The 12775-nt window shown below is 44.4% G+C and overlaps 1 protein-coding gene across 1 annotated transcript; it reads right to left on the bottom strand.

Annotated features, from left to right (window-relative positions):
- Window positions 1–371: 371 nt before the first annotated feature.
- LOC147693206 (endogenous retrovirus group PABLB member 1 Env polyprotein-like) lies at window positions 372–1922 on the bottom strand. The gene has a single exon (XM_086933199.1). The coding sequence runs from the start codon at window positions 1920–1922 to the stop codon at window positions 372–374; it is 1551 nt and encodes a 516-aa protein (XP_086789325.1).
- Between the last annotated feature and the right edge of the window lie 10853 nt (window positions 1923–12775).

Genomic DNA, 12775 nt, shown 5'->3' with positions numbered 1-12775 from the left:
TCCCTCGAGCGGAGACATCTGCCTTTGCAGTGTCATCCCCCTCGTCATAAAAGACGCACAAAAGGAATATGCATCTTCCGCAAGGCTTGGGAACCCCAGGGTCATGAAGCGAACAGTTGCCTGTTCGCTGGCTACGTGAGGGCAAGAAACAAAATGGACGCCGTATCTAAAATGGAACCCGTGGGTGCAGATGAAGAAACCCTCAAAAAGGCCGAACCCTTCCGAGTAGTGCAGCGAAATCGCGTACACCCACTAAACTCGTCATTTGCGGTTCATAGATACCAAACTCCCCCATATTCGTTCATACTCAAAACGTCATTACGATTCTCACTGAACCTCAGGCGCCCCTTTTGCCCTTATGTAGGCAAGCACTAGTCGGAATCAGAATCAATCTCGATATTCATCAGATCATTCAGTTGTTGCTGGAACATTATTCTATCCATCAATGTCTCTTTGGTAACAGATGGCCTTCTTATACACGTTGTAGCGCAAAGGCCACATAAGGCAGGACCACACTGCACACAAAGACAACATGTGAACAGGAACGTTACAACAACCCCTATAATCATCAGAATCTTCCAACCCCAAGTCGACATCAGGCCCCAAAACCATCCTAGGAGCGTCCAATCTCCTTCGTCCACTTGTATGGATTCTGAGATTTTATGCAACTTTGAGATGGCTTGATAAACAGTTGGAGCGTTATCAGGTATGAAAATACAGCAGCTCGGATGGATCACCTTGCACACACCACCTCTATCTGCTAGTACAACGTCTAGAACCATACGGTTCTGCAACGTCATAAGTCTATCCGCCTGAAGCTCTGCCGTCAGGTTACCAAGGGCACTTGCAGTTATGTTAGCAGTCGCTTCTACCACACGGGTTAACTGTCTCAAGTTCCTACTGTTAACCATAGGACCCCAAAACGGTAGAAAACCCTTAAAGAAGTCTCCTGCTTCTTGACCGGCAGTATCCTCTTTACTAACGACACCTCTCACAACTCTGGTCTTGTGATAATCTGAGGCAACTGTAAAAGTCGGTGGCAAAAGATTCGCGATATAACATGTGCCCGAGAAGTCAAGGGGCAACCATGTATAAGCGCGATCATAACACACAAAGTAGGTACCCTTGGCAGTCAGGAAGACAGGGAAAGAGAGCATTGGTAAAACATACGTCTCCGCACAAGCACTCTTCCCAAGCTGAGCTCGCGGACTTCGACCACGGCCTTGCAGACAAAAGTGGCCTAAATGCGGTATGACCCAGATTGGAGACAAGCTCTTAAGCTGTCTATCACCCACTGATATACTATACTCAGCCTCACTCAGATCCTTGTATGCTCGCACCTCTTCCTCTGGGATAAGCGATGCGTCAAAAATATCTCTATCTAGATCAGCAATAGCTATCGCCAAAGACTTGTGGTACGGGCCAGGACCCCAGTTCGGAGAGCGCAGCTCTCGATGGGGGTAGGAATCTAGTGCACTACGAAACATGGTTTGGAATGCTCGAGCTGACCCCTGGGGACTATAAGGAAGGACCAGATACGGAATACCCTTATCCATGGTATGTGGCATTAACCCACACACCCAACAGTTAGTAGCATTCATCACCAACTGATGTTGATGCAGAAGTTGGACAAAGGAATTGTTCATGAATTCCGCACGTCTGATTTGTTCATGTTGTGGTAGAAGATGAAAGGAATGTGGGGAAACAGTGGAAACAACAGTTAAGTCGTAAGAAGGAGAAGTAGTGGAAGTAGGAGGTAATAGCGATTGAATCCCCAAATATACTCCACCCACCAATAGCATAGAAACAGTTATAAACAACAGAAAAACCTGAAACAGAAAACATCTCGTGTGCAGTACTTTGTGCAATTTGGATCTTTGCGCCGACATTCTTTCTATTTCCGACAGCTTAGAAAACTCCATCCCCTAAAGACCGTCCGTGACGTTCTTGACGCACCTCGTTCTGTGTAGCGATTATCAATTCCCAGGAGTTCCCAGAAATCAACAAAAGTAACCGACCTAGTGTCAGAAACCTGCTAAACAGAAGGAGGTACCCGCACGGTCTTACGGCCAACCTAGATGGTATATTTTAATCAATTGGACATTCAATTTAATATAAGTCTCTTAGCTGCAAGAAAAAGGTACACATATAATGTCCAGTGTCCACAATATTCACAACAAAAATAATGGTGTAATGTGATTTCAAAAATAAAACAAAAAATCTATTTATTAGTCTTTATCACTCGGTCGAAGAAAATATCGACTTTTTCCAGGTCGGGTTTGCTCTTCAAACAACGGTTCAGATGGCACAACAGTGTTCGATTGTTCAGGTGACAGTTCAGAACTTGAATTCTCCAATGCTGATGACGAAGGTATCGTTTCAGATGATTCAACAGGGATGTCTCCTACAGGCTGAGCATCACTGAATGGCACATAACGCAAAATGGTATCGGTCTCAGACGAGGCGACTCCTTTCTTTATCCAAGTGTCTGCTGGCAACGGAAGCGGAACTTTCTTGGTGTGGGTGGCATGCACCCAGTGCTTTCTGCCTTCCAGCCGAACTGCAGTCCTCGTCGCTAGCATCACTTGGTGGGGTCCCACAAACCTCGGCTCAAGATTTCGTTTTCGTCCAAAATTTCTAGTGACAACCCAGTCACCAGGTTGCAGCCGATGACCAGGTCCTTCTGTTTGTGCCGGTAAAGCTTCAAAGACCTGTTGATGAATCAAACTCAATTTAGCAGTCAGATCATAAAGATAGTCAATCAACATTGGGTATTCGAGTCTATCAAATTCCTTAGGCCTCGGCACTCCCCAAACATTCGCAGGACGGCCAAACACAATCTCATATGGGCTAAGCCCTACTCGGGAGTGCACAGTCGCTCTGGTCGATAAGAGAGCTAGAGGCAAAGCGTCGGGCCATGATAAACCAGTCGTTGCCTGGATTTTGGCAAGCTTCAATTTCAAGGTACCATTATATCCTTCCACCAAACCCGCCGACTGAGGATGATTAGCACTATGAAATTTCTGACGTATTCCCAGGCCCCTACACACACTCTTCATCACACTTCCCACAAACTCACTTCCGTTATCCGACCATACAATCCGCGGCATGCCATACCTAGTGAAATACTCCTTGAGCAGAACTTTCGCTGTGGACAGGGCAGTATTATCCTTAAGAGGGTAGGCCTCAATCCATCTGGAGAACGCACAAACTACAACCAAAACATATTTCAGATTATTGCATCTCTCCATATGGATGAAGTCCAACTGGATAACTTCAAAGGGACAGGTAGGAGGAGCAAAATGACCAGGTGGAGTGGGGGTGCCCTTACCAGGATTGTACATCAAACATACCATACAGTTCTTAACCACTCTCTCCGCACACTTAGTAATCCCATCATTCTTCCATGCAGGAGACAACAACTTACATATGCCTTTCGCGCTAATATGTGACGTGCCATGAGCCATAGTGACAACGGCAAGCACATATGCATCCGGTAACATCCATCTCTGATTTTCTGACAAATCAACCCAACATCCAGTCTCGTCTAACTTCCCCGTACTTCTTTCCACTTAGTCTTCTCTACCTCAGTGGCCTCATTCTGTATCTCCTTCACACTCTCAACAGTGTCCTCACACATACCAGTCTCCGCTGGCCATCTCATCGAACTTGTAACATACATTCGATTCGTCAGATCTCTGGCTGTCTCCTTAGCAATCTCATCTGCAAACGCATTACCACGGCCAACATCGTCCGTCACCTTTCGATGCGCACTGCATTTAATGATTGCCACCTGCTTAGGCAATGTAAGTGCATCCAAAAGATCATTCACAAGCTGTCCATGCTGGATCTTCGTGCCATGCGACGTAAAGAATCCTCTTTCTCTCCACAATCGTCCAAAACTATGTGCTACGCCAAATGCATACTGACTATCGGTAAACACATTCACCCGCTTTCCTCTAGACAACACACACGCTCTCGTTAACGCAATAAGCTCAGCCGCTTGGGCCGAATTCTGACTCAATCTCGCAGTCTCCACAACCGTACTCAAAGTTACTACAGCATACGCAGTCGTCACATCACCATTCGGCAACTTGAAACACGAACCATCAACATACAAAGTACCATCGGGATCTACCAATGGAGTGTTTTTCAGGTCAATACGACCTTTCGTCTCTTCTTCAGTTCTTAAGTAGCAGTCATGCGGTGCTACATCACCTGATTCCATGTTGATCGGCAACAATGTTGCTGGGTTCAACACATTACAACGTTTTATCAGTATGTGACTTGCCAACAGCGTCAACTCATAACCAGACAACCTTGCGCTCGTCAGATGTTGAGTTTTTGTTCGATTTAAGAGAGTGTCAACTGCATGCGGGACCATCACCGTAAGCATATTATCCATGACCAGACCTGCGGACTGTCGAATGGACACCGCAGCTGCCGCTGTTGCTCTTAAACAACTCGGCAATGCTCTAGCTACCGGGTCTAAGGTCGAGGAAAAATATGCGCATGGACGATGTTTGTCACCAAATTGTTGCGTCAAGACACTCAACGCACAACCGTCCCTCTCGTGAACGTATAGTGTAAAGGGCTTACTGTAATCAGGAGTGCCTAACACAGGAGCCGAACACAACGCATCACGCAATTCAGAAAAACCTTTCTGACATTCTTCAGTCCATGGCAAAGGAGTCGAGACATCCTTACACGTGAGAGCTAACAATGGCTTCGCCAACAATGAAAAGTTTGGAATCCACTGTCTGCAGTATGATGTAATACCTAGAAAGGCACGTACATCTCTCTGAGTTTTTGGCACAGTCATTCGAGCAATCGCTGCAATTCTTTCTGGGGTCAACCTTCTTCCCTCCTTTGACAATAAGTGACCTAAATAGGTTACTTCTTGACAACAATATTGCATCTTGGAAGGCGACACCTTGTGATGTAAGTCACACAGATGTTGTAACAACATTACTGTAGCAGTTCTGCAAATAATCTCAGTATCAGCGGCCACTAACAGGTCATCTACGTATTGGATCAAGGCCGCACCCGTCGGTAACACAAATGCATCGAGTTGACTTTTAAGGGCTTGACTGTAGATCGATGGACTCTCACAGTAGCCCTGTGGTGCGCGTTTAAACCTAAAACTGCGACCACCTAATGAGAATCCGAACAAATCTCTGCTTTCCTCAGCGATCGGAATACTAAAGAAAGCATTCTTTAGGTCGATCACCGTGAACCAGGAGGCAGAGGCTGGAATCAGTGTCAATAAAGCTGTGATGTCAGGCACCACGGGAAACTGTGGGATCATGATTTTATTCACTTCTCTCAAATCGATTACAAAGCGGTACACAGGAGGTTTAGATGGATCAGTTCGTTTCAAAATGGGTAACACAGGACTATTACACACATTTCCCCGAGTTTCTTCAATGACGTCTTTGTCGATCAGGTCATAAATGATCGCTAATAGCGCTCGCTCGCCGTCGAGGGAAATGCGATACTGAGGTATACGTGGCAATCGCACATTCGATTTCAATTGGACCAAATAAGGTGGAATATCCAACAGGCCCACATCATTGGGACCCGTGGCCCATAAGGACGCAGGAAGGGAACTCAGTTCAGGCGGGAACTTATCTGTTGACAAGTACATAGGAGAGATCACTCTCTGACCTAATGTAAGTTCCACTCCCGCAGGAGAGCAGTACAAAGTCGCATATAACCGTTTCAACAAATCCAGACCCAAGAGATTCTCACCACAACCAGTAGATAAAATCAACGGAGCCTCTAGCTCGCGAGGCCCGATTGTAAGGGACAAAGGGCTTGAGACTGGATTGCTAACCGGGGCGCCAGAGAATCCAATGGAAACATTTGTTAAGCCAGACAAAGGTGCGCCAGGGAGTTTAGAATGCATGATGGAACTTTTAGTTGCACCAGTGTCCAACAAGAAAGGCTCAACTACGCCTGATGTGGCAACCGCGACGTACGGCCCTCTCTGATCAACTGGAACTGATACTACTCCCTCACTTTGTCGATGGCTGTCCTAGTAATTGTTGTCGGCATCAATCTCATGCTCAGTGTAATAATCATCCACATGGTACTGTGTAGATCTATCGGACCTTGCATTTCGTTGGTCAAAACAATTGTTCTCGTCCGATGAAGTAGTAGAGCGCTCATTCTGATTTTGAGAAGTGCCACGACCTCTACCTCGAGATGCCTGCTGAGGACCACTACGGCCTCCTCGGGCCGAAACGCCAATATTGCGGTCACGTAAAGCGGGACAATTAAACTTTAAATGGCCCTCACACCTACAATATGCGCACTAATTATACCCAAGCATAGATCTGGGTGCAGAGAAGTCAGGGCGTGACTGCGCCCTAGAAGACTGCGCTTGCTGTCGATACTGTTGTTGCGAATCATTTTGATTCGAACGCGGAGGATACGCTTGCTGCAACAAAACCTTTGTTTTAAGCTCCTTCGTTTTCTTGTCTGAACGATCACTTTCTTCTTTTTCCCAATTCTCATAGTATTGAGCCGTCACCAATATTTGAGCAGTGGTTGAAACAGCCCATGCACTTTCTGAATTTTTCAATTTGTTGCTTAGATCAGGCAACAAATTTAGCACAAACTTATCAACGAACAACCGCTGACCTCCCTCAGTGCTCATATCCTGTCCACTATGATCGACAAATGCCTCCTCAAATCTAGTAAAGAAATCGGAGACACTCTCGTCTTTCTTTTGCTTGCAAGCCGACAGTTTGTCCCAATTCACCCTCATCGCCGGCATGAGTGTTTTCATGAGCGTGATGATTCTTTGGGGCAGATCCGTAATTAACTGTTCAGGCTTAGCCCCACCAACTTGTCGTCTATCAGCCGCTACTAGTGCAGCCCAATCACCGCCTAATTCAGCTAAATGATTCTCTTGGCAAATTTATCACCCAAATCGGTTGCGGTACAACATTACCAAATAACATGTCAATGTCTGCAAGGTTCATGATAGAAGCATCCACTAATTGGGACAACTCCTTATAATAACCGGCTGGGTTTTTGCGTGGATCAGGCAAAGATTGCTTCACCTGCAAGACTTCTGATCGCTTCCATGGGAGGTGTATCCAAACTCTTTGGAAATGTGGTAGAATCGGGGGAGCAGCAGTAGCATCACCTGGCATCCACACAGGCGGAACCTCTCTCATAGGGTACTGACCAGCTTGCTGATTATCGGAGTCGTCGTCAAACGACATTAGAGAAGGCACTGCGGACCTAAAAGCTAACAACCGTTCTAATAATATGTCGTACATCTTTACCTACGATCATACCGTTCGAAAACTGACTCTGAAGTTCAATCATATCGGGCGGTACCTTATCTAACTCATCATTATCCCACTCTTCTTTCAAAGAATTGCACATCTCTTCGAACACGAATCTCTGTGTGGGCTCGTTAAACTGAGAAAACGTATCGAAAACTATACGTGAAGTGTACCTAGCAGGGTGTCTAATCCACCTACGTGCCAGAGCTACTAATGTCACACCCTCCCTTCCACCAGGGATTTGACTTCGTGTCTGAGCAGTATCAGAGACATCAGATTGATATAATGATCCAAGAAGCGGGGAATTGAGATTAGCAACAGTAGTAGGGATACGATTATGAACAGATGGAGAAGAGGTAAGAAGGACAGGAGCGACAAAATTAGGAGTGAACGTAAGAACAGTAGGGGTGGGAGTAACAATAGACTGAGGAGGTACAGGCAAAGGAGCAGTAGGAAGAGGAGCAGGTAGAGGAACAAAAACAGGACCAACGACAGGCTGACCAGCAACCGCCGGAACAACAGGAGGAAGAACAGGAGGAACGACAGGGGCTGTAGCACCCTGCGCGTAAGGAGGTGGTGATTTTAATAAATACGCTAACAAAGGATCCTCTTTCGAGTCTTCTTCCTTTTTATCAGAATTTGACGGCAAAACCGGATAACATTTATCCACCATCATGTGATGCAGTCTAGTAGAAACTTCCTTTTCTTTATCCGCTTTATCTTGCATATATTGGTCTGCACCTTGCATCATCGTAATGATACCTTCTCTCTTATTTTTCTTAAGCTGTTTGATTTCCTTCTGCTTGGCCTCTTTGCGCCATAACCGAAAGGAATCGAACATAGCTGGTCTAGCTTTCTTTTTAAACAATTTCGCTTCTAGATTATCTAAAATCTCAATTTCAAAACTTCCATGGGTTGGCCAACTAAGGACACTGTCTTTTTTAGTATAGCGGATCCAACATTCATTATATATAATAGGACCCACTCCGTGTCGACTATAGAGCTCATAAATCGGAGTTCCAACTGGAGGTATCGGACACGAGTCCTCCAACCGGGAATCCATATTGTTACATTTAAAGAAACCAAAGAAAAAACTACGGCTAGGCATCGTGCACACTAACCAAGTATCAAACTTCAAGGGTTATCGAAGTACGATATCCTCGCGAAAACACGAGACCCTCGGTTTTGGCAATTGCAACTGTAAAATAACAACTAAGCATCAACAACAACTAAGAACCGCAAATGCAATGGAACCATGCAAACAACCAAGAACCACTAAGCGTACTGGGAGCGACCCACAAAATACTTAACTGAGAGCACAATGGCGTCACCAGGAAGGCCCGTCTATCGTCTCGCCGTACAAAGGACTACGCCAGGCGCCAAAACAGGTCGACAGTCAGGGCATCGGTCCGTCGCAGCCGTCAGGAGGCGGGAATCTTCTCGGGAAAAATCGTCGGACCACTTATTTCGACAACAGGATCGATGAAGCGGGATGCACCTTCCCTCGGAGATTTCACACGAAGTTCCTCACAATCGTCAGGCTTTGGACCGGTACCGCTGATGCCGCCCCACATTGGGCGCCAACTGAAGGACTGGGCTAAATTAAGGCCCAGCGGTGCCAGGGAACAACACCTGAAACCTTCGTGGGATACCTGTTCAGCGCACAAATGACAGAGACACGGGACACTTCCTTCGGCGTCAAAGATCAGCGTTTATTTACTGAAGGGATACAGAGATCGCGAGAAGTACAATGGAGTGTAGGTTCTGAGAGTCTGCTTCAAATTGCAAATGTGGATCGCTCTTTTTATACAAGTTTTTGTCATTGCACAACATACGAACAAAAGGTTACAACTCAGTTCCCACAGTAAACTTCAAAAGGATTGCAATCATGTTTTCAGAAGCCCGGAAAATAATTACAGTAGCATCGCCGGTTCCCAACTGTAAAAGCACATTATCTTGCCGCTAGGCACATTCCACTCTGGTTGTAAACGGGCGAAGGGAGAGGACAGAAACAGGTGCAAGGAAGACAGACAACAGTTTGAAAAGAGTGTGGGGGATAATATCGGAAGCGTGATCACAGGATCAAAGTGTTTCAGCCGAGCAGATGCGAGGCTGAAACAATAGACCGGCACAGCAAGATTTCCCTGGAGCGGAGACATCTGCCTTTGCAGTGTCATCCCCCTCGTCATAAAAGACGCACAAAAGGAATATGCATCTTCCACAAGGCTTGGGAACCCCAGGGTCATGAAGCGAACAGTTGCCTGTTCGCTGGCTACGTGAGGGCAAGAAACAAAATGGACGCCGTATCTAAAATGGAACCCGTGGGTGCAGATGAAGAAACCCTCAAATAGGGCGAACCCTTCCGAGTAGTGCAGCGAAAATGCGTACACCCACTAAACTCGTCATTTGCAGTTCATAGATACCAAACTCGCCCATATTCGTTCATACTCAAAACATCATTACGATTCTCACTGAACCTCAGGAGTACCTGCAAAGAACAGCGAGAATAAGAAGAAACAGAGAATATAAGAACAGAAGAGTATATATGAAGAAAGAGGAAAGAATGTAAAAAGACACAGAGACAAAAATGTGGAGGAAAGACAATTATAAAGGAAGACCATGACCGTATAAGGAGAGAGGGAGTACTATGAGAAGACAGTAAGAACTATGACAACAGCGGTGAATATAAAGACAAGAGAGAATATAAAGAGGAGGACAAATATACAAAAAGATGAGCAAGTATGAAAAAAAAAGTATAAAAAGAGAGCATAGTATAAGAAAAAGAAGATAGTATAATGATAGAGGAAGGAGTAAGACGAGACAGGCGGGAGTATAACAAGAGAGTGTAGAAAATATGCAAAAATGTTTGAATATAGGGCCAAATTATGAAGCCTGGGCGATAAAATTATCGCCGCTTTATCGGCAGGAAACTGCCGCTAAAGTGGCGATAATGGGCTTGATAATAGGCTCTATGGAATTCCAATCGAAGCTCATGTTAGATGTCCTTCACATCTAACATGGGCTTCGATTGGAATTCCATAGAGCATATTATCAAGCCCATTATCGCCGCTTTATCTGCATTTTTCTCCCGATAAAGCGGCGATAATTTTATCTCCTGTCTTGATAATATACCCCATAATTCCTTAATGTACAAAGATGCACCACATACATTCCCATACAATTCCCATACAATTTATCAACTCACCTTTCAAATTGATTTGTAGATTAAGAAGAATGCCGCTCACACAGTAGATATTCTTATACAGAATCTCTCTAGTTCAGTGATTGCAGCAGAACCACGACATGGAAAATTTTCCCTCTCATTTTACACATACATGCATATAAACAGCCAATTAAAATACTCCACACATTAATTCAAAACGAAACACACATTTCTATTGCTTTAACATTCCAAACCTTTACAACTGACATAACTTCCACCCTACCCCCAACAGATCATGCAAAAGTCAACTGTCAACAGAGGTGAAAAATTGAGCACTGTATAAAACACTGCTCCTCAACAATCTTAGACTATGCATAAGCACTTACTTATAAGTACCAATAAAGAGAAAGAGAAAAGGTCTCATTACAAGCAACCAACATATAAACACATAAACTTGATAGATATCTGTAAAATATATATTTTTTATTGATTTTTTCTTGCTTACGTACGCTTATGTGAAATGACTTTCAGAATTCGCACAGTACACGTACACTAAATATACTGTAAAAAAAACAAAAAGTAGCATCTATCACTAATTGTTTTCAATCCCCGGGGACCCCATCCCCCGGTGCTCAAATATAACATTCAGCACCGCGGGAAGAGCCCAAAAACCCCCACGGTCCCTGCCAGCTCCCTGCGTCCTTCGGGAGCCAGCCTTGCTTTTTGTCAGAGAGATCAGCTTACCATGCTCCTTTCTCAGACGAAAAGCAGAACTTGCGCGCTACCATAGCAAACAGCAGGGTCCCAGGGTTAGGCACCCCGTAACACTACAGGAGCAGGCTCTGTGAGGTGGTGGTCCCCAGGGCCATCAAAGGCTCAACAAAGGCCATCCAAGACTTTGACCTTGCGGATCATTGTAAACCCCCCTAAGCAGACATAGGGGGACAGGAAGTCGTATAGCAAAGAGCAAACTTTTCCTGTCAATCTACACACTCAATCTACACACATATACAAATAAATAAAAAATCACATTTATTCCCACATTAAATCAAAATGAAACACACTTTTATATTGCTTGAACTTTTGCACCCTTTCCAACTGACAAAACTTTCAACCCTTCCCCCATTCCACATTCTGCCAGTTACCATAGAAATACTTCAGAGTACATCTAACTCAGCACACAGGTGAAAATTTCATCATACATTGTTGCAAATTAAAACAGCCGTGTGCTTGACTCGAGAATACACCAGCTTATTTTATGTAACGTTCTTTTCTATCAGTTTTTCTTAACCAATAATAATCAGGCTTTTAAAAAACAGAAACATGCATCCTAGCTTAGTGTAGAATGTTGTCGAACGACCAATCATTTATTTTCTTTTTTCAAAACTGCATGTTGTCCACCATTTTAGAAAAATATTACTTTTCAAACTGCCATTTCATTTACAGAGACCTTCAGAGTGCATTCAGATCTCTCTTCAAGATGTTTACAGTGTGGATTGTGGGACACAACTATATTTTCTGGAGCCAACGGTACGCACAACAGAAAAGAATTCACAAAGACCTACATTTACCAAATGTAGACATTAAATGGATTGGACAGAGAGGATTACAGTGGCATCAATTGATGCCATTGGTGAAATCCTTTTTACATCTCCAACACCCTGACTTCATAATTGTGCACTGTGGTGGCAATGACCTAGGCACTTTGACAGGGGTAGGTCTGGAAATGCTTATGAAGGACACCTTTCAACAATTGACGACACTGTTCCCCAAAACTGCCTTTGTATATTCTAATATATGCCAAAAGCAGAAATGGAAGTGGTCCAACCACTGTTGTCCACAGATTGAAAAAGCTAGGAAACATGTGAATAAATCTGTTTCTGCCTTTCTCCAAGACTATAGAATGGGGTCCATCTACCACAACAATCTATGTTTCAATATGGATGGCATCTATAGGAGAGATGGTGTACATTTTACAAATGAGGGAAACAGAGTATTCCTCTTGAACTTTAGACTCTGCATTGGTACTTACTTGTAGGTGCTAAAATCTCCCAATAAACACAAGGGCTCTTTTTAGAGCCACCCAACATCTAAACACACACACTTCATAAATAGCTGAAAAATATTCTTCTTTTTCTTTATTCAGTACGCTTATGGGACGACTTCCAAACTTCGCACCGTACGTAGTCCATACGTGCTTGGTACGCGTAGGATAAATATACCATAAAAAAATAGCCTTTATCACTATTTTTTTATAATCCCCGAGGACCCCATCCCCCGGGTCTCAAATGTAATGTTGCGAACCATGGGA

The sequence above is a fragment of the Lissotriton vulgaris genome, chromosome 8, assembly GCF_964263255.1.
Source record: "Lissotriton vulgaris chromosome 8, aLisVul1.2, whole genome shotgun sequence".
In the NCBI taxonomy this organism is placed as follows: domain Eukaryota; kingdom Metazoa; phylum Chordata; class Amphibia; order Caudata; family Salamandridae; genus Lissotriton; species Lissotriton vulgaris.
Note: the sequence above shows the minus strand (reverse complement) of the source record. Positions and strands in the feature narration are given on the sequence as shown.

Bases quoted from the DNA above. Each gene is read 5' to 3' on its own strand.
- LOC147693206 (XM_086933199.1), bottom strand. From the start codon at position 1,922: ATGGAGTTTTCTAAGCTGTCGGAAATAGAAAGAATGTCGGCGCAAAGA.